Source organism: Xenopus laevis, chromosome 6S (assembly GCF_017654675.1).
Source record: "Xenopus laevis strain J_2021 chromosome 6S, Xenopus_laevis_v10.1, whole genome shotgun sequence".
Taxonomy (NCBI): Eukaryota; Metazoa; Chordata; class Amphibia; order Anura; family Pipidae; genus Xenopus; species Xenopus laevis.
This window is the reverse complement of record NC_054382.1, coordinates 52,087,204-52,110,054: the sequence shown is the minus strand read 5'-3', so window position 1 is coordinate 52,110,054 and position 22,851 is coordinate 52,087,204. Positions and strand designations below refer to the sequence as shown.

General features: G+C 41.5%; 1 protein-coding gene across 1 annotated transcript; it reads left to right on the top strand.

Annotated features, from left to right (window-relative positions):
• Window positions 1-965: 965 nt before the first annotated feature.
• On the top strand, window positions 966-4,580 carry LOC121395096 (protein NYNRIN-like). The gene has a single exon (XM_041567680.1). It carries the CDS (start codon window positions 966-968, stop codon window positions 4,578-4,580), a length of 3,615 nt encoding a protein of 1,204 aa, XP_041423614.1.
• The last annotated feature ends 18,271 nt before the right edge of the window (window positions 4,581-22,851 follow it).

The window sequence follows — 22,851 nt, the reverse complement described above, 5'->3', positions numbered from 1 at the left end:
ATGTCATGCCTGCTTTCGATCCCGGTGCTGATGACTCTTTCGCCTCCCAGAACCTACGGGGTTCTGGAATGCAAACCATGAGTGGACCTGCATTATATGTAACTTTTAGTCCTTCCCAAGCGTCCACCCTCCTGGCCCAATTACCTGACCCCGATCACCATCCGATGCAATTTTATCGCAGACTGTCCCAAATCCAGAAAAACTATTCTGCCACCTGGAAAGATTTAGAGAGTCTGTGTGAAATCAAAGCAGGGGATGCTTATTGGCCTGTTATGTTAACTGCCTTTGATCCCCGTCGAGTCAGGGACACTGTTAGTTACGAGTCAGGGATGGAATTCTGTGAACAAGTTAAATCCTGGGCACAGAATAGGCTGGCTGATCAGGCCATTAGCATTCACGATATGGTCCAAGACAAATCCGAATCTGTTGAGAAGTACCAAGTCCGAATGTTACAAGTATTCATAGATTTAGGATTTAGCCGTCACAACAAGACCCATATACAAATGTTATCCTCTGCCTTTGTGACCGGATTACAGGAACCTTTAAAAAAGGGGTTGATGACAGCCAGACCAGAATATCGTACCTTACCTATTGAGACATTGGCACTCGTTGCCAAGGGCTTGGAAGCTTCACAGCAAGTGCCCCATAAAACCACTCCTTTAATGGTGGCGGATAGTACTACTAACAGAGACACACAAGATATAGTATGGTGCCGTTATTGTAAGAAGACAGGACACGACATCAAAGATTGCAAGGCCAAAAGAAATAGTCCTAGATGCTTTAACTGTGACAAACCCGGCCATATCAGTAAGAACTGCAGGGCCCCCAGACGTGGTTCTTTGCAGTCACAAACATCAAATCAGGATGCCCATTGGCCACCGCCACCACCACCCCCTCCTGTTCCCCCAACAGACCGTCCCTAGGACGAGGGCAACCCTGTGTCTCCCACCCCTGTATTGACCAGTATGACCACTCTTGAACCAGCCGGACCCTTAGCTAAATTGACTTTGCCAATACAGGGTACCCCTACTACCTTCCTGATTGACACAGGGGCAGCCAGAAGCGTTATCAGGACTCAGGATCTACCCAAGCAAGTAACGCTATCTAACACCACTGTTTCTTGTGTAGGGGTGGATGGCAGACCACGGGACAACCCAGTGACCTGTCCATTGCAGGTTGGACCCTATTCTGGACTATTGGCTCGTTTTGTTGTCTCATCTACTTGTCCCTTAAATCTTTTAGGAACGGATTTGCTTTACCGACTACAAGCTAAACTTGCTTTCTTACCAGATGGCTCCATAACTGTTTCCACCCCATTGGACCAGGCTGAAGCAACCTCTCTCTGTTCCGTACCCCTTCTTCTCTCCACAGAGTTAACCGAATTATCCGATTCCAGTATTCCAGCTCATGTACTGTCCCGCATTCCTCTAACACTTTGGTCACAGGGTCCGGACGACATTGGACGTTTACGCGTCCCTCCAGTTACGGTTCGCCTTAAGGAAGGCGCTGTACTACCTAGGAAGCCTCAATATCCACTTAAACCGGCCCAGTCCGACTCCATCAATAAACAACTGCAGACGCTCCTGGAAAACGGAGCTATCAAGAAACAATCATCGCCCTGCAACACTCCACTTTTTCCTGTCAAGAAAAAAGGCAAAGTGGGAGAACCAGATAAGTATCGGCTAGTACAAGATCTACGCGCTGTAAATGAAGCTACAGTCATGGAAACCCCTTTGGTGTCAAACCCTCACACCATACTGTCCGGCATTCCCCCTTCGGCCACTCATTTTACAGCCATAGATTTGGCAAATGCTTTCTATTCGATTGCACTGCAGGAGGACTGCCAATATCTTTTTGCGTTCACCCATGAACGACAACAATACGTTTGGACTGTCCTCCCCCAGGGAGCACAAAATTCCCCTACCCACTTTTCACTCGCTCTCACCTCCATCCTGGACTCCTGGATATCTTCCCACCCTGACATTACGCTACTACAGTATGTGGACGATTTGCTACTTTGTGCCCCGGACTTACCCACATGCGAAGAGTCGTCTGCTGATCTCCTATGCTTTCTGGCCGACCAAGGGTGCAAGGCATCTAAAGAAATATTGCAATGGTGCAAAACCACCGTGATATTCCTAGGACAATGCATCTCCCAAGGTAAAAGACATATCACCGACGGCCGCATACAAACTCTTCGGGACATCCCACTACCGAGAGGCCACAAACCATTACACGCTTTCCTCGGTCTCATTTCTTATTGCCGGTCCTGGATTCCCGAAGCTTCCCTTCTGATGCAACCTCTTTATGACGTATTGAAGTCTGACCCTTTCACTATGACTTCCGCTGCGGAGGACAGTTTTCACAGACTCAAGTCCATTCTATCCACAGCTCCTGCTCTGGGCCTACCAGACTATTCAAAACCTTTCAAATTGTTTGTCTCAGAACGTCAAGGCCACGCCCTCGGAGTATTGGCCCAATCATACGGCCAACGAATCCGACCTATTGGATATTTCTCCGGACAACTCGATAATGTGGCAAAGGGCAGTCCCTCTTGCATGCGTGCTGTATATGCAGCACAGCTTTTACTAGACAAGACTGCTGATCTCATTTTGGGACATGAGTGTACACTTCTGGCACCTCACGACATAGCAGCTATATTGAATCAAACCCAACCGAAACACATGTCTGCTGCTAGACACCTACGGCTACAATGTGCTGTACTTTTGCCGGACAATGTCACTCTACAGCGGTGCACTATTCTGAACCCATCTACATTATTACCGATACCCGAACAAGGGGGGGTTGAGGAACTTACCGTGAGTTCCCACGACTGTTTCGAACTCATGCAACAGGAAACAGCTCACCTCCCTACTGTCAGTGACACCGCCCTGGACAATCCTGACCTCACGTTATTCGTGGATGGATCGAGATTCTCAGATGACTCTGGGAAATTCCATACTGGCTATGCTGTCACGACCACTGACTCTGTCCTCGAGGCACAACCGCTACCAGCCTTGTGTTCGGCCCAGGAAGCGGAACTAAAAGCTTTAACAGCCGCGTGTAAACTTGCGGCAGGAAAAAGAGCTAATATTTTTTCTGATTCCAGATATGCTCAGGGGGTGGCTCTAGACTTTGGGACTATTTGGAAAACTAGAGGATACCTGACTGCCACTGGGTCCCCCATAAAGAACGGCAGATCCGTAGCTGATCTTATGGAAGCACTTACACTCCCTACACAAGTGGCCGTGCTAAAAGTGAAAGCTCACGGCAGACTCACTTCCCCCGAAGCTGTTGGAAACCATTTGGCCGATACCACTGCTAAGGAAATTGCCATTGCACCACTACCCGATGTACCGCCTCTTCCAACGTCCATTCCTCTACTCCAAGTTACATTCCTGGACAGTATTGACAAATTACAAGCTTGCCAAGCCTCAGCCAGCACCGAAGAAATAAATGGATGGCTCAGCAAGGGGGCTACTTGTAAAGACGGTTTATATTCATGCAACAAAAAACCATGTATACCAAGAAGCCTCTATCCATCTCTAGTTCAATGGGCTCATGGACCTACACACGTTTCAAAGAACTTGATGAACAACCTCATCTCTAAACTTTACTTTGCTCCTGGAATCACCACCCTCACTAGAAACTATACCGCAGCATGCACCATCTGCGCTCAGTGTAACCCAGGTCGCATGGTAAAACCACCAGCCTTACATTTGGCTAAACCTCTGTATCCTTTTCAGCGTATACAAATCGACCATATACAGATGCCCAAATGCGGTATGTTCGAATATGTGCTGGTCGTCGTTGACATGTTCTCGGGGTGGCCGGAGGCTTTCCCAGTGGCTAATATGACCGCTAAAACCACCGCTAAAAAACTACTTTCCGAAATAGTTTGCCGATACGGGGTCCCCGAGGTGATAGAAAGTGATCAGGGCCCCGCTTTCACGGCATCTGTTACTAAAGACATTTGGACTGCTCTGGGAGTAACCCTTCACTTCCATACACCCTACCACCCCCAAAGTAGTGGTAAAGTCGAACGTATGAATGGTACTTTAAAAACAAAAATGTTAAAAATGTCCCAGGACTCGGGTATGTTGTGGCCTGACAGTCTGCCTATTGCTCTTTTCAGCGTTAGGTATACACCGAGGGGGGTTAACAATCTTTCTCCCTTTGAGATCTTGTTTGGTTGTGCCCCTAGACTAGGTTGTTATTTCCCACAGACCCTACAGTTACAGTTTGATGTTTTAAATGACTATGTATGTCAATTGTCTAATGAATTATCTAAAGTGCATGGTCAGGTGTTCTCCTCTATTCCAGATCCTGCCTCTGTGGAAGGCTCTCATTCATTGGTGCCAGGTGACTGGGTTCTAGTCAAGAAATTCATTCGCAAATCTCCTCTCGATCCCCGGTTTGACGGGCCCTTTCAAGTCCTCCTCACAACTGCCACCTCTGTGAAATTGGACGGCAAGAACACCTGGATCCACGCATCCCACTGTAAAAAGTCCGCTCCTCCTGCCACTCCTGATAGTGACTCTGATTCCGCTCCAGACTCCATCTCACCTGCATCATCATGAAGTTCCTATATATCCTTTTCATCATCTGTGGAGGGGGGGGACAGTTGGTCATTCACAACAGCTCACCTGGCCAAGTGGCCATAACTAAAGACGTATCTGGTGACAGTACTTTTTGGTTCAATTCCTCAAATACTAGAGTGGCCACTTTCACTTTCTCCCCACTTAGCCTCGGGAATCAATTTGGGAATTTTTACACACCTAGTCTGACCCCCAGCCTCATTCGTGCCTCAATTGGCTATATTTGTGTTACCGACTCCTACTATGGGCGGGACTGTCATTACTGGGGTTCTGTTGGTTGGAATTCTGGGGACTCCAATTGGGGCTATTACCCTGAAAGTGCAAAACGCAAATGTGCAAATAAACGCTCCCTTCTCACCCGCATGACCTTACGTCCTGGTCCAGGTAGTTCCCAATTCACTCTCTCCATTACAGATCCCAGTCCGATAGACTCTGATCTATATGTTTTTGGTTTATATTGGCACAACATTCCTAATTTTCTTATACGATTTAAGATACAAGACATGCCTACCTATAAGGGTTCTAATCCACCACAGTTTCCCAAACCATCTAGTCCCCGTAAATTCTCCTCTAGTGTGCCAGGCATGCTTGCAATCTCTAATCCTACCTTTACTGACTCCCTAGCTGTTGAAACTGGGTTCAGCGACTCTAATGTCTGGCTGGAATGGATTCACTATTCGGCAGCCCAACATAACAAAAGCAACTGTTTTGTTTGTGGGGCTGCCAGACCCCATCTAGGCTCTGTCCCGTTGCACGTTCCAGTAGCGGAATTAGATTGTTTCCTCAGCCTATTCTCTAACAAATCTACAAATCATTCCGCCTGTGAAACATGGAAGCTTAATTATCCCATCCTCCCTTCCACTTCCCCTCCACCACCTGGTATTACTATCTATCCTGGGAATTATACCTGTTTCTCTTCTCCTTATTCCTCCTCTGCTAAGCCTCTAGGTAACTTCACCACGGGATACTGTTCCGAGTATCAGAATGCCACATCTCCAACCCTGCAAGCCCAAACCCAAGCGTTGAGTGATATTTTTTGGATATGTGGCGATATGAAGATCCGTAATCTTCTGCCTACAAATTGGTATGGTGAGTGTGCCTTAAGCAAAGCCATCATTCCTCTACACATAATCCCAGAGTGAGAAACATTTGCATACTGAACAGTCGTGTCAGTGTCATTTTCTTTCTGCCAGCCGGTTGGATTTACTTATCATATAATTTGGAAGGGTCAGATACTCTTAGGACATACTTCTGTCCATTACATAATTATAAGCAAGGCTTGTTCTTTTCACTAAAATATTTTTTTATACAGTATGTAAGATATAAAGTAATAGCATGTCATGTCATGTTTGTGTTATTGATCCTGGTGTAAAGCATACTCTTTCTTTTCATATTTCTATCTATGTATGGTAAATCCAAAGTAAAACACAGCTGCCGCCACCTACTAGCAAAAAATCTGCATAGTACAACATGGAATCTACATATAAAAGTGGTCTCTTTGTCAACCCTCAAACTGACTTGCTTTTCAGAAGACTAAGGGTATGAAACACCAGCAAACAAATATAGGCATTTACAAAACATGCATGATGTAGAGTTTGGTGCTCAGTGTTTGATTTTTGACCATGTATAAAAGCAACAATATGTACTTATTCATGACAGAAAGCTCTTGGGGAAAAGTGTCAGAACAATTCATTTGGTGTTCACACTTCGGAACCACTAGGTAAAGAAATTACAGAAGCTTTCCATTAACTCTAAAAACAAATATGGCTAAAAATTCCATATTATATGTACTGAGCTTACTGCAGCAGACTAAAGGTTCGGTATCTCTCTAACAGTAGTGACCCAGGCCCTCATAGTTGTGCATTGGAGCTCACAGGAGACTTAGTAGTAGTGACAAGTACATTCTCAGTGAACTCTGGGCACAAATCATGCTAAAAGCTGATGGTACAGGGCTGACTATTAATTATTATGCAAATGAATTACTAATCAGAATTTACTTTTATATTCTATATATTGTGACTGGTTACACACTCTTGCAGGGGTCAGTCGTGCAGAAATAGGAGTGCAGACAAGTTTGTGTCATAAAGCTGTTCAGCCGCTCAGGCTTTATTTGTAAGTTGCTCAAAATAACAAACAAAACGAAAATAAATCATAGCCGTCTGGCTCCTGCCTACCTCACTCAGTGGCCCTTTCTATACTAGCAACACAAATATAATGATCACAGTCACTGGCAAAAACAGAGCAATTTACAGTTTCATGGTTTTCAGGGAATTTGCAAATCACTCACAGAGCTCCTTTCCTTCCAGCTTTCAGGCAGCCTGCATATAGGAAGCGAGCTCTGTGTCAGGCCCACTGACCTAAATACTCCACCTGTGTGATCAGCACACAGACAGGTAAAACCCCAAACATTCCTGGAGTCTTTTAACACATGAAGTGCCGGAATCCTGGTGCAATGTATACACCATCCAGCACTTTCTCTGCTAAACATTGTGACACCCTGTCACATACCTCCCCCCTCTGTTCGACCCCGTGGGTACGGACACTTTTCATAAACATACAATAAGTCCGGGATAGAGCATCCGCATTAGCCTGCAGCTTTCCTGCTCTGTGCTCCACTGAGAAGTTATAGTCCTGTAGAGACAGGAACCAGCGAGTCACTCTCGCATTCTGACCTTTTGCTTGTGCCATCCAGGTAAGGGGGGAGTGATCAGTCACCAAAAGAAACCGACGGCCAAGTAAATAGTACCGTAGAGCTTCTAATGCCCACTTGATGGCCAGACACTCGCGCTCCACAATACTATAGTTTCTCTCAGCTGGGGTTAACTTTCTACTCAAATATACCACCGAATGCTCCTCTCCATGCACCACCTGTGACAACACAGCTCCTAGGCCCACATTGGAAGCATCCGTTTGTACTAGAAACTTTTTTTTGAAATCAGGAGCAATCAAAACCGGCCCACTGCACAACACTTCCTTGAGTTTACAGAATGCAACCTCAGCATCTTCGTTCCAAGTAACTCCCCCCGAGCTTTTGCCTTTGATTAGGTCTGTAAGTGGGGCAGCTATGGTGGCAAAATCTGGGACAAATCTCTGGTAATACCCTACCATGCCCAGAAACGTCCTGACCTGTATTTTGTGCAAGGTTGAGGCCATTCCTTGATTGCTTGTAGCTTTTTTTTCTGGGGTTTGATAAGGCCTTTTCCAATAATGTACCCTAGGTATCATGCTTCTTCGAGGCCCAGGGCACATTTCTTTGGATTGGCAGTCAGACCAGGCTGCCGAATGGAGTTTATCACAGCTTGAACTTTGGGAAGATGACTTTCCCAGTCCGAGCTGAATATCACGACATCGTCAAGGTACGCCGATGCAAAGTGCTGGTGTGGCCTGAGGATCTCATCCATCAGCCTCTGGAAGGTGGCTGGGGCCCCATGAAGCCCAAATGGCATTCGCACATATTGGAATAAACCCTGTGGGGTAGCAAATGCTGTCTTCTCTCTAGTGGCTAGAGTAAGTGGAATCTGCCAGTACCCTCTGGTTAGATCTAGGGTGGTAATGTACCTCGCTGGCCCTAATCTTTCTATTAGCTCATCCACCCGTGGCATAGGATAAGCGTCAAATTTTGAGATCTCGTTTAATTTACGAAAATCATTGCAAAACCGCAATGATCCATCAGGTTTTGGTACCAACACAATAGGGCTACTCCACTCACTATGTGACGGTTCAATAACCCCAAGTTCCAACATTCTCTGAATTTCACCTGCTACTGCCTGTCTACGGGCTTCAGGAATGCGATACGGTTTCAAGCGAACCCGTGCTTGCGGATCTGTAACGATATGATGCTCAATGACATGAGTGCAACCTGGCACCTCTGAAAACACGTCAGCATTTCTAAGGAGGAATTCTTTTACTTCTTGGGCTTGTGGCCTTGACAAAGCCACTGAGACCTTCACCTCAGGAACTCCACCCTGGAGTGAAGGACTGAGACGCTCGGCTGCCATTGAGACTAAAGGGTCCTTCCAAGCCTTGATTAAATTGACATGATAGATCTGCATTTTTTTTCGTTTGTCGGGTTGGTGTACTTTATAATTCACATCCCCTACTTTTTCCATAATTTCGTAGGGACCTTGCCACTTTGCTAGGAATTTACTTTCTGCTGTGGGAATCAGAACCAGGACCCGATCACCTGGCTGAAAAACCCTGAGTCTGGCTCCCCGATTATATATGCGACTCTGTGCTTCTTGAGCCTGCCGCATATGTTCCTGAACAATGGGCATGACTGCTGTGATGCGGTCCTGCATCTGTAGAACATGTTCTACAACTGAGCGGTGAGGAGAAGGCTACTCTTCCCACGACTCTTTCGCAACATCTAGAAGTCCCCGGGGGTGTCGCCCATACAAAAGCTCAAACGGGGAAAACCCAGTAGATGACTGAGGTACCTCACGAATTGCAAACATCAAGTAAGGAAGTAGGCAATCCCAGTCTCTCCCGTCTGCCTCAACCACCCTTTTTTACATTCTTTTGAGAGTCTTATTGAATCGCTCTACCAAGCCATCAGTTTGAGGGTGGTAGACTGATGTCCTTAACTGTTTTATACCCAGTAATTTACACAAATCTTTCATTACCCTAGACATAAAGGGCGTTCCCTGATCTGTCAGGACCTCTTTTGGAATGCCTGTTCTAGCAAACATGTAAAACAGTTCCCGGGCAATTGTTTTAGCTGATGTGTTCCGCAAGGGAACCACCTCAGTATATCTTGTGGCATAGTCTAAAACCACGAGAATGTATTGACGTCCCTTTGCAGACTTCACCAGGGGCCCCACCAGATCCATCGCAATCCGGTGAAAAGGTACCTCAATGATGGGTAGTGGTACCAAGGGGCCCCGGTAATGAGGAGCAGGGGACGTCAACTGACATTCTGGGCAAGACTCACAATAACGTTTGATTTCTGCAAACACCCCAGGCCAAAAAAATCTTTGGAGAACTCGTTGCTGAGTCTTCTCAGCTGCCAAGTGTCCTCCCATAGGGTTTTTATGAGCCAGGTCAAGTACAACCTTTCTGTGTGACCTAGGAACAACCAGTTGTTCCACCACTTCACCCCTTATATCATCAACACGATAAAGGAGATTGTGGTTGACAACAAAGTGAGGATACACATTCTCCAAACCTGTACTTTGAGCCACTCCATTAATCATAGCAACATTTTCCCAAGCATGAGTTAACGTTGGATCCCTTAATTGGGATGTGCCAAAGTTATCCTGAGAACAGTCTAGTTCTGGCATGGGTGACTCTTCCCCAGACTCCTGGGGCACTTCAGTGTCCCCAAGTAACACAGAGAGAGGGAACTGGTCAGGCTCAACTGGGGCCAGTCTTACAGCTGAAACTTCCGAACTTGAGTCCCCAATTTCTGGCAAACCAACCGGACATTCAGCTTCCAAAGTTAAGGAAGTCGGAGGTGGGAACTTGACCTTCCAGAGATCCCAAAACAAGGGAAAGTCACGTCCTAGTATAAGACTATGCATCAACGATTTGGATACTCCAACCTCATGGAATGTCACACCAAATTGGGTTTCAATTGGGACCAACTCATCTGCGGACTTTGGATCAGCATGACTAACCCACTTTCTTAATTCATGCGGCAGAGCTGTCAAGAACCGATCCATTGTGACTCTTTCTACAATCTGGGGTGCAGTGAGTGTCTCAGGTTGTAACCATTTCCGCACGAGATAAATCAGATCATGCATCTGTGACCTGGGAGACTTATTGGGCCGGTAATTCCAACGGTGCACTCGTTGGGCCCGCACAGCTGGAGTGACACCCAAACGGCGGAGAATTTCTAACTTCAATTTCTCATAGTCCTGAGCATCCTCAGTGGACAAATCAAAATATGCTTTCTGAGAATCGCCCGTTAGAAATGGAGCAACCAACCCTGCCCACTGGGCCTTAGACCACGCCTCTCGTTCTGCTGTACGCTCAAATGTATTCAGAAATGCTTCCACATCATCATGTGGGGTCATCTTTTGGAGAAAATGGCTTGCTTTAACCAACCCACTGTTAGCAGTGGCAATGCCAGATTGTTCCTGGCGCAAGTTCAGCTGCTGCAGAACCTCTGCAAGGGTTTCTCTATCTTTCCTGGCAGCTTCAGCTTGCATTTGCCTGTCTCTCTCTGCTGCCTCAGCCAGGGCTGTTACCTGAGCACTCAACAGACGTACAATTTCCTGCTGCGCCTCCTGCTGGGCAGCCTGCTGTGCAGCCAGCGCCTCCTGCTGGGCAGACTGCTGTGCATTAGTCTCTCGCTGAAGTACATTTGCTTCTTGCTGGGCTGCACTAAGTTGAGCCAAGCGTAACACGAGATCTTCCATCGTTTTTCCAAACCGCAGACGTGAAGCAACGCAATCAAACTTGCTAAGTGAATTGCGCCTGGCAGGGAATCAACATGCCCGCATCGCTCCACCAATTGTGACTGGTTACACACTCTTGCAGGGGTCAGTCGTGCAGAAATAGGAGTGCAGACAAGTTTGTGTCATAAAGCTGTTCAGCCGCTCAGGCTTTATTTGTAAGTTGCTCAAAATAACAAACGAAACGAAAATAAATCATAGCCGTCTGGCTGCTGCCTACCTCACTCAGTGGCCCTTTCTATACTAGCAACACAAATATAATGATCACAGTCACTGGCAAAAACAGAGCAACTTACAGTTTCATGGTTTTCAGGGAATTTGCAAATCACTCACAGAGCTCCTTTCCTTCCAGCTTTCAGGCAGCCTGCATATAGGAAGCGAGCTCTGTGTCAGGCCCACTGACCTAAATACTCCACCTGTGTGATCAGCACACAGACAGGTAAAACCCCAAACATTCCTGGAGTCTTTTAACACATGAAGTGCCGGAATCCTGGTGCAATGTATACACCATCCAGCACTTTCTCTGCTAAACATTGTGACACCCTGTCACAATATATATAGTTTATTGTGAGTTGGCCCTTAAATGAACAGTAATGTCAAAAAATAAATGTGTTTTAAAGTAATGAAAATATAATGCAGTGTTGCCCTGCACTGGTAAAACTGCTGTGTTTTCTTAAGAAACACTACTATTGTTTATATAAATAAGCTGCTGTGTAGCAATGGGGGCAGCCATTAAAAGGAGAAAAGGCTCAGGTTACACAGCAGATAGCAAATAAGCTCTGTCTGTGTTATCTGTTATCCATTAGTTCAGGGTTGCTTCGCCAATTAGGTGAATTGAGGCTGTCGCATCAGGCGGCAGTGCCCCACTAGGTACCAGGGGCAGCAAAAATGCTGCTCCTGGTACTTTAAGAGCGAATTTCCGGGGGAGGGGGGCAGCAGCAACTGCTGCTGCCTCAGGCAGCAGAGGGGCCAGGATCGCCCCTGCATTAGTTAACCTGTGCCATATAGCCATTTTTCAATTCCGCCATTGCTCCAAAGCAGCTTGTTTATATGAACTATAGTTGTGTTTCTGAAGTAAGCAGATCAGTTTTACCAGTGCAGGGCAACAGTACATGATATTTTCATTACTTTAAAACATACATTTTTTGGTGTTACTGTTCCTTTAAGCTCAGGAAACTGGAAGCAGCACAAAGAATCAGGAGAGATAAACATAGGGCGCTACTAAGTTCATTTCGAGAGCACAGAGTGTAATTCTAGAGCAGTATTGCACCAGCAGCATAAGGGTTAAGACTAGCAACAATCTGATTCTGTGATTCTGTGTGCTGTGATTCTAGAGCTGCAGGGAGGGCAGTAATGAAAAATTTTGCTTTGGGGTTATCCTAGATTCTACCCTGTCCTTCACTCCTCATATCCAGTCATTTATTGAATCATGTCAATTTCACCTTAGGAACATATAAAAAAAATACGATCATTTATCCCCCAAGATGCCGTCAAAATTTTTATTCACTGTCTCATCTTATCACGTCTAGACTACTGTAACTCTCTATTAGTTGAACCTCAAAACTAAATGTGTTTTGCAGCATATCTAGCCTACTATTTTGTTAAGCTTTAGTTCTCCTTGCACAAAAGTTAGCCAGTGTCAATGTCTATCTGAGACACAGACTACTACAGTTTTCTACTAAGGACAGGCAGCTACTGCTCTCAATAACAATTACATTTACAAATTCAAAGTAATTTAAATAGTTTCATTGATAAATATTGTTAAATATGCTTTCACTATGCAAATGTCTGTGAATACTTTCCCTTTATAACCTTATTTTGACGTCTGTTCAAGAAAGAAAATCCAGGATTTATGAAAAAGGTCACAGATACAAATCTCTAGAAAATATTAAATAAAAAGTAAAATAGACTGGAAAACAGACTTTTAATGTCTCATCAAAACCTATTTGGGAACATTCCTGACTTCAGTTTTCCATTCTATTTTACTTTTTATTTAATATTTTCTAGAGGTTTGTATCTGTGACCTTTTTCATAAATCCTGGATTTTCTTTGTTTGATTGAATTACACATGATAAAATATAAGTACATTTTACGGCATTCTTGTGTCACTACATCATAGACTAGAAGTGTTTGTTATGACCCAGTCATTCAGAGGTTTTTGGTGAGACTGCTTTAGCTAGTCACTTAGAGCTATTCTTTCCAGTTTCAAACAATGCAATCCTGCAAAAATGTAAAACATTTAGTCCTGACCTTTAATGGCATATTATATTATTTGTAAAGTGACTTGCTCCTTCAGGCTGTAGGGAGATAATCTAGCACCTCAACACCTAATTTGGTAAAAGTGCTGTTAAAGATGTAGTTAACCTTACCCTTAAATTCCAGTTTTTAATTAGCATGTCTGCATTGGTATTCTAAGATTATTTGCAACTGGGTATCAAACTGTTCGAATAACATTTTTTACATACAATTTGTGGATAATAATGATGGTGTAAGTGGCAAGCTTTGGAGTTTGGTAGTTTTAAGTAGAAAGCTATTAGTATGTGTACTAAGTATGTATGAAGTAAAAAAACTTTGAATTTTGAAGTGTTTTTTGGGCTACTTCGACCATCGAATGGGCTACTACGACCTTCGACTACGACTACGACTTTGAATCGAACTATTCGAACTAAAAATCGTTCGAACATTCGACCATTCGATAGTCGAAGTACTGTCTCTTTAAGAAAAAACTTTGACCCCCTAGTTCGCCATCTAAAAGCTACCGAACTCAATGTTAGCCTATGGGGAAGGTCCCCATAGGCTTTCCTAAGTTTTTTTTGATCGAAGGATATTCCTTTGATCGTTGGATTTAAATCCTTCGAATCGTTAAACGTTCGATCGAAGGAATAATCCGATCGCACTATTTGCGCTAAAATCCTTCGACTTCGATATTCGAAGTCGAAGGATTTAAATTCCCAGTCAAATATCGAGGGTTATTTAACTCTCGATATTCGACCCTTGGTGAATCGGCCCCTTAATGTTCTTTATTACAAGTGTAATTTTAAGCTGTATAGACTGTTTTGTTGATATATATACTTATTGAAAAAATACGCTACGCAAGGACACAATTTACTTTCACACACAGATACATATACATATTGCAACAATAGTGTGCAGTTGATATGATTTTCCAGGATTATTTGTGAATAAAATACTTTTGAAGCAATCACTCAGAATGTATTGTTTTATGAAGTAAAAAAGTTACTTTGTTGACAATTGCTTTCTCTATTATCATAATTAGATAACCATGGTAATGCGGTTATATGACCACAGAGATACAAATACGGTAATTTTTATTTATTTATTTATTTAGTGGAAAAGGGTGAGAAATTCCATAAAAAATACTATTCTGAATTCTAAAGAATAAAGGATGTGAATGATGTGGAAAAAAAAAACTTTTGGATTCACGATGGTTTTTAATTTCCCAAGCTGTATAATATTTTAAGAAGATTAAGGAATAAGTGACCTGTGACCAGCATTTATGCACTTATGTTTAGTATTTACTTAATCGTTTTCATATGGGTGAGACCTGATGATTAGCAACTCAGAAGTCTCTTTATTGTCATTTTAACTACATGTGCTGTTTTTTGGCTTTGAAACACTTTGGATAAACTGCAAGACAGTGATTATGAACTAGGACTTTCTGATATACTGGACTGCATCCCAGAAAAAATAAAACATCCATCTGTAAAATGATTATGAACTAGGACTTTCTGATATACTGGACTGCATCCCAGAAAAAATAAAACATCCATCTGTAAAATGATTTAAATAATCTTTGCAATTTACAACTTCATGTTTTAAATGTACAACACTGCATGATAAATGATAAAGACTTTGTACTTAACTACTGGTCTGCTGCAAATCTACAGCACTGGCTGTCAAGGGTCGAACCTGTTAGTGATGTGCGGACCAAGCCAAAGCCTGCAGGACCCAGGTTTATCCATGGGTAGGGGCTCGGGCCAACACACAAAATATTCTAGCCCAAAGAGGGTTCTGGCCAAGCTCCTCCTGCTGCCATCCTACTTGCAACCTAACTGTGCACTGATTCCACATCAGGGGGGTTTATTTATAGACTTGGGCTTGCCCCATCCTTTCCATGACATCAGAGACAGGGTGGACTGGGTATATAAATAGATGTGGACCATGGGGCTGGGTCAGGTGCGTATCATGGGGGTGGGTTAGGGTTGGATGCGGGTCAACAAAAAGCCATAGATTTCATTTTTTTGTTCTTCGATATTCGCCGTGCTGTATATTCTTTAGCGACATAAGAAATGCTGTGGCAAAATCAAAGGCACCTGGCAAGCGAGGTGATACATTACTCCATAATGAGACATTTTTAGACTTGTGCTTTTTTCATTTATATGGTTTAAAATGTGCTCAAAAAGATGCAGCATCCCTGTATATGTGCCATCTTATAAAAATGAGCAATATGTCTGGCTGAGCTATTGCCAGGATATGGTGATATACATCAAGGTGTAAGATAACATGCAACAATCCTCCTGTATAACATGTATACTGAGTCTCTTATAATGACTCATTTTTACTTTGTGGTTATGGTTCGTAGCCTTTGATTTAATTACACATTTCCTTGCTATTCACCTCAATGGATTTGTCCACATTTTGTCGTATTACAAGCTGGAATTGTAATATATAATATATATGTGTGTGTGTTTATATGTGCGTATATATATATATATGTAACAATTACCTTATGGAGTCACATAATTTGTTGAATGTATAATTTCAAAACAAATACTGTACACCTGTTTCTGGAAGGCCCCAGAATTTGTTATAGTGTACATAAAAAAAGCCTTGCAAAGAACAAGGGGCTGTTTTTACAATTCTTGGATAAAATTCTTGAGAAGGTTTGGGTTGTAAAAAAAAAAATATCTTAAACTTCGTACATACCTTGGAACACCATTCAATCCATTATCCAAAATTTAAATAATATGGAACAACTACAAATCTTCCTGGAAAATGCTGTCTAACAAACCTTGTGACCTGCAATGGTAGGGGTTAAATTTCTTGCTGTTTACCTTCCTATCAGCAACCAGAGAATGCTTTTTATAGGCCCTTCCCCCTTTCAGTTTTTTTTCTGAGCAAACCTTTCATCATGAAAATCTTGTTTCTAGAGGCAAATCTGTTGAGGAAGCTAAGGTGTACCTTGCATTCTACAATGTGTGCTGTAATCCTTCAGTATCACATTCAAATTCTTGTGAATATCTCCTGTGCTGTGAACTTGTGATTTACAGTGTATTATGCTTTCTTTCCAAAACTGCCAACTGTTAGTAAGAGCAGCTTAAGTAGTACTGCAGCATTGATTCGCTCACTGTTTGTATAATTTCTAAAGGGTGTAATACTGTTTAACTTGTGGCTCTGACTAGCAACAATACCCTGCAGGCAAGTTTAATTAAAGGCATATAGTCTTCAAGATCTACTGGGGTTCTACGTAATCCTTCATCTTGCATCCCAACATATATACACACATTCTTTGATTTACTATAGACACAAAACCCAAAGGCAGGCCTGTAGTTTGTACCCAGTAAGGACAGGTGTTAAGTACAGGGCTCCCTGGCATCTTATGCACCAAAGTAGATTGAACAAGCAAAAAGATGCACAGCATTAGGATTCAAGTAAATTTGTATAACTATGAGTTCTGTACGGTGCCTAAAGGGTCAGGGCACACAGGAGGATTCGGGGAGATTAGTCCCCCGGTGGCAAATCTCCTCTTCTTCGGGCGACTAATCTCCCCGAACTGCCTCCACTGCCTTCCCGCAGGATAAAATGTAAATCACCGGTTGGGATGGCACTCAGAGCGATTCGTTGTCCGAAGTCACCCTAAGTTTCCTCGTCAGTCAATTTCAGGCGACTTTTAGCAGGCGGGAAAGCAGGGGAGGCAGTTCGGGAAATAAGTCGCCCCAAAGAAGAGGAGATTTTTCGCCTGGCGACTAATGTCCCCGAATCTGCCTGTTTGCCCTAACACTAATGGGCACAAATTTGCAACTATTTTTGTGCCTACCACTACACTTAAGTTGGCCATACACTCACAGATCTCTCCCCAATATGTCCATCTTGAGGTAGGTGATATTGGGGGTGATCCGATCGGGGGCCATAGGGCCTAACAAAAGGATCTCAGTCACAGGAATACAGGAGGTTAGAGCAAAGGTCAGATGAGATGATACAATCATTGTTCTTACGGGATTTTTAAACCTGTCCAATTGATCTGGCTCAATTCAATCAGGGAAGTCAGTTGGTGGGTGCCATACATGGGCCAATAAGCTACCAACATTGTCTGTGGACAGTTTTATCAGCCAATTCATGGCCTCCTTTATAGACTTTATGGCTTCCTTTATAGATTTATCATAATGTGAGATTAGAGCACACCACAGAATAATCCACTCACTTTCTATATATTCCTATTGGATTTTTAGATGGGTGAAATTAGAGCTCACATCTGATAAATGCACTTCTAAAAATCCCATAGATGTGAATAGAAAGTGAGGGAATTTTTCTGTGGTGAGCGCTAATCTCAAATTGTGATAAATGTGCCCCTTAGTGATGCTAATTAAGGTCTTTAATCATATATTTGCTGCTGCTCCAGAACCCTTAAAGGGGTGGTTCACATTTAGGTTAACTTTTAATATGTTATAGAGTGGCCAATTCTAAGCAACTTTTCAACTGGTCTTCATTATTTATTTTTATAGTTTTTGAATTATTTGCCACCTTTTTCTGACTTTTTCCAGATTTCAAATATGGGTCACTGACCCCATGTAAATACAAATGCTCTGTAAGGCTACAAATTTAGGGGGGTTATTTATTAAAATACAAACATTTCTCACTATTTTCTTAAAACCACTTTGACCAAACTCCTGTGCACATTTTTACCACATATATCAATCAAGACACCTGAAAAATAAAAAAAAATTCGGATCATTGCCGAAAACCATTAATTATTCGGATTATTGTATGAAACCCAACACAGGTCATGATATCTAGTAAATGGGACATCTGCCATTGACTTCTGCATGACCTCGCCAGGTGTCAGACGGAGTACTTTTTTATTCAGACTTTTCACAGCAGGGGTTTAATAAATCACAAAAATTTTTAGTTTTTTTCCACAAAAAAACTGTGTTCTGGGCCGTCTGCTATTTATATTCTGGTCTCTTATTCAAGTCAATACATGGTTGCTGGTGTCTAAAGAAGGAAGGAAATTTGCTGTGATTCTTATTTTTAATGCAAAACAATGATTGCTTCAGTTAATTCTGCTTGAACCTGAGCCCCCCTTCAACACACCCAGGGTTAAAAGGTGTATTAGCTGAATGTCTAGAATCCATTGAGACTGCTCTCTGTTTATTTGTATGGCAATATTAAGGGCCTATTTATCAAAAGGTGGACTCTCAATTGCACTCTGATAAATATTCCCAAAAATACCCAAACAAGCGGTAACATGTACTTTTTGATAAATATGCCCTTAAATCTAAAAAGGTATAATCATTAATAGTGAAATAATCTAGATACCGTAAATAGATTTTTTTATGTATATAGTATTAAATAATATAACAAAGTAATTCAGGGAATATAAATAGAATAAAGCGACTGTACTGATTGGAAAAGTAGCAAATGCACTTAAAAACACAAAAAAAATTAAACTTCATTCCAATGGACACACTAGGCAGTGCAGCTGGTTCCTTTCTAACATCAAATTCTACGTTACTAATGCCTTAATTTTACAATTTTCCAGACATCAATAATTCAATAAAATTCTGTCAAATAACAGATATCATTGCACTTTTATTATCCGTCTGGAGGTAGAAGTTTAAATACAGATTTCAACTAAGCCATGTTATAATGAAAAGTGAAATGAGCACTGCCTATTTAGCACAGCAACTCCAATTTCTAATAGCTGTTATTAGATTACTCCCTTGAGAGCCCGAGATATCACATCAATGCAATGTGGCACTCATTGGTTTTGCATGAACATTTTTTTGTAGGAAATAATATAAAAATGTGTTTAGCTGTTTTTACAACCAGCTAATTTAGTTTGTCAGAAAGAGGAAGCTACAGTACATGATCTGACATTTCACAGTAGCCCGTGCTGCAGCTGTTTTTAATATGGTATTATTTTTAAAAGTACATATACTGGAGTAGAATGTGAAATTGGTATGTGGGGAGAACAAATTTACCAATCATGAGTACTGTGGTATCCCGTTACAAAAGGAATATTTTGTCTGCCCACACACTACATATTTTTTTCTTCACATTCATCTTCAATCTGGAGCAGATGTTGCCCAAAAATAGTATGCACTATGGATTTTTTTTTATGAAAAACAGCAACCAGTTTTGTATATAAACAGTTACGACTCAAACATAGCAATGTGATTAGCAGCTAACTTGGTCTATGTCTCATCTCACAAGAATGATCATATCAATAGGTGAAAACGTCCCAGAAACTGGCGTTTTACATTTCCATTGAAGGGAAATCAATAGATAGCTAGAAATTCAGACCAGGCAAACAATGAGAGAATATCAGCTATGCTAGAGTCCCAGAGCATTCTTGTGGGATCTGGGTATGGCAGTAAATAAATTTTATGGTAAGAATATACAGTAGTTACTGTATTTAAACTAGAATTGGGTGCACATCCTCCAACCACCAAGGGGGGGCAGTTTGACACAACAACCGGTAAGTGGGTGTCACATTTCCTGTTTAACTGGCCACTCTCACTGAGCACTGATATTTTTGCACTTGCTTTCATATTTTTAAACACTTTTTAATTGGTTTGATTTACAGTTTTAAGGAGATTCCTTCACCAAGGAAAACTAATGGCTACAGGTGATACACTGACACAATGAGTCCAGCCCATTGACACACTACTTACAAGGCAAAAATTTGAATCCAGACAGGAATTCCACAAAGCTACCATAAGGACCTTTGACAATGTTCCCACTACAGGTTGTAATCCTTACAGGCCCAATGCCTAGAGACTTTGCCCTGACAGGCTAGAACACAACTCAGTGTCATCCTGGGAAGCCTATTGACTCATGTGCTTCTCTTACAGGCCAGAATGTAGATTAATACCCGGGTGTGTTGCCCCATGGGCTAGAAAGCAAATGATGTAAGAAAGAAAGTATTGTCTCGCAAATTGTCTTCATATCTACTAAGGTATCTTTATATCACCAGATGAAGATGCAAAAATCTTCATGCAAAGTAAACAAACAATGTAAGGGCAACACTATTAATAGTACCAGTGTGTTGGTATACAGGAGTTTACATTCCCTTATATATTCAAGCAGAGTTGATATTTTATTACAAAATGTTCCAAAACTCAACCCACTATAAAATAATTAACTTCACCTGGCAATAACCATATCTCACCATATACCATATATCTGTGCATTAAGCATTCAAACCTCACATGCAGACATGCTGTGGACTATTATGTGCTTGGTGGAATCATTAAAACGTATGGATGTGAATTTTAATGGCTGCATGGTGATCCAACAGATTACTTTCAGTAAAGTACCAATGAATAATAATAATGGAGGCTAAAAGTCTAGGTCTTCCAGTGACTGGGATGCCGGGGGCCCACCAGAAAACCTTAGACTGTGGACTCACTTTCCAACTTTTATTACTCCTCTCCTCACTCAACCTCTTTATTCTCCTAGTCTTTTATATCTACTTACTATATTATTCCATTATTAAGCATTTTTTTCTAAACCTAAACAAAACAGCAAGTCAATACATCAGTACTAAGCTACTGCTGTTTGATCTAATATTGCTCTCCTATGTGAGGGATTCTGGAGATGTTTTATATAAAAAATGCAAATATGGAATGTCAGGGTAGAGCTTGACACTCTATTGGTCTTTAAAGGGATACTGTCATGGGAAAAGTTTTTTTTTAATACAACAGTTAATAGTGCTGATAAGCAGCTCCCTAACACAAGATAACAGCTGCCTGGTAGATCTAAGAACAGCACTCAATAGTAAAATCCAGGTCCCACTCTGGCACATTCGGTTACATTGAGTAAGAGAAACAATAGCTTGCCAGAAAGCAGGTCCATGCTAAAGTGCTGGCTCTTTCTGAAAGCACACGACCAGGCAAAAATAGACTTGTTGGTTCAGGAATGAAATTTTATATTGTAAAGTGAATTATAAAAACTGCATCACAAAAACCATGACAGAATCCCTTTAATGATATGCATTTACAATTCCAGAGTTCTGAAATGGGAGCATCTATTGCACCCAGTTATGCTAACATTGATTTGGGTTGGTATGAGATGCTTATTGTTTTCTCTGAAACAGAAGTTAATTGGATTATACAACCTGTTTGTTATATGCGAAGGGTCTATAGGATATTAGAAGAATGTTTTACTTGCTGTAGCAAGAATGATCTCAGTCTTGAGTTAACATGCACAAAGGAGCCAATGTATCAAAAGTGGAGCTTGTTTTTTTCACAATTTTAGAAAAAAACAGGACAAAAAAAACAAACGCTAGTATACTCAATAATATTCTTCAGAACTTCTAATACTTAAGAGTTCTTTAAGAAAAAAGGCACAGTCACTAGAAGTAACTGGATAGTTGTATAGATGTCAATGGGAATTGTCTAACCTTAATTTTATTCATTTTTTCCCAAGTTTATTGAAACAGTCAAGATTTTCAGCCTCATAGAAAATGAATGGAACAATGCTATATTTGCTTGTGTGTTTTTTTTCCACAAAAAAGTGTAACCATGACTATTCTGTCTGTGTTTTTCTTTTCAAATAAGCTATTACTCGAGGGAAAAACATGCTCTTGAGTAAAAAAGTTTTGCCATTATCATGTTTTTTCCCAACCTCAAAAACTGATAAATCAGCCTCTTAGAATAAAGTACTTGTGTGTATGTTTTCAATATTACATTCATTAAGGTAATAAGGGTCAACTTCAATAAGAAGACAGACACTAATTTGACATTACATTTTTCAAATCATCATTCACCAAATGTTAAAAGGTGGTTCACCTTTAAGTTAACTTTTAGTATGTTATAGAATGGCTAATTTTAAGCACCTTTTCAATTTGTCTTCATTTTTTCTCCTTTATGTTTTTTTAATTATTTGCCTTCTTCTTCTTTGCAGCTTTTGAATTAGGGTCATTGACCCCATTTAAAAACAAATTCTCAGGCTACAAATTTATTATTGCCAGTTTTTATTACTTATCTTTTTTATTCAGGCTTCATATTACAGTCTCTTATTCAAATCAGTGCATGATTGCTAGGGTAATTTGGAACACTGCAACCACACTGCGGAAATTGCAAATTGGAAAGCTGCTGAATAAAAAGCTAAGTAACTCAAAAACACAAATAATATAAAATGAAAACCAATTGCAAATTATCTCAGAATATCACTCTCCACATCATACTAAAAGTTAATTTAAAAGTGAACAACACATTTAAAAAAGCATAAAACAAAAAAGCAAAAAATATATTGCATAAAATAATAAAACCCTGTTTCATGTAACTAAACCATTTTCATAATAATATACTTTTTTAGTAGTATGTGACATTGGTTAATCCTAAATAGAAAGTTTCCATTTTAAGAAACAAGGGCCGTCCCCTGGGATCCTACAATTCACAGTACACACAAACAAACCATACATGTTAGGTCACATAAGCTAATTAACAGACAAAGTTCTGTCCTTTGCTTCCACACTTCTTCCTGATACAGTTAGAGCTACAGTATTTCTGGTCAGGTGATTTCTGAGGGAGCATACATACCATCACAAAATGGGGGCTCAATGTAAAAGATGGAAAAGGCCTGTAAATATTCCTGGTTCACCTCTCCCGTGT

Excerpts from the sequence above, each read along its gene's own strand:
- LOC121395096 (XM_041567680.1), top strand. The coding sequence starts at position 966 with ATGACCACTCTTGAACCAGCCGGACCCTTAGCTAAATTGACTTTGCCA.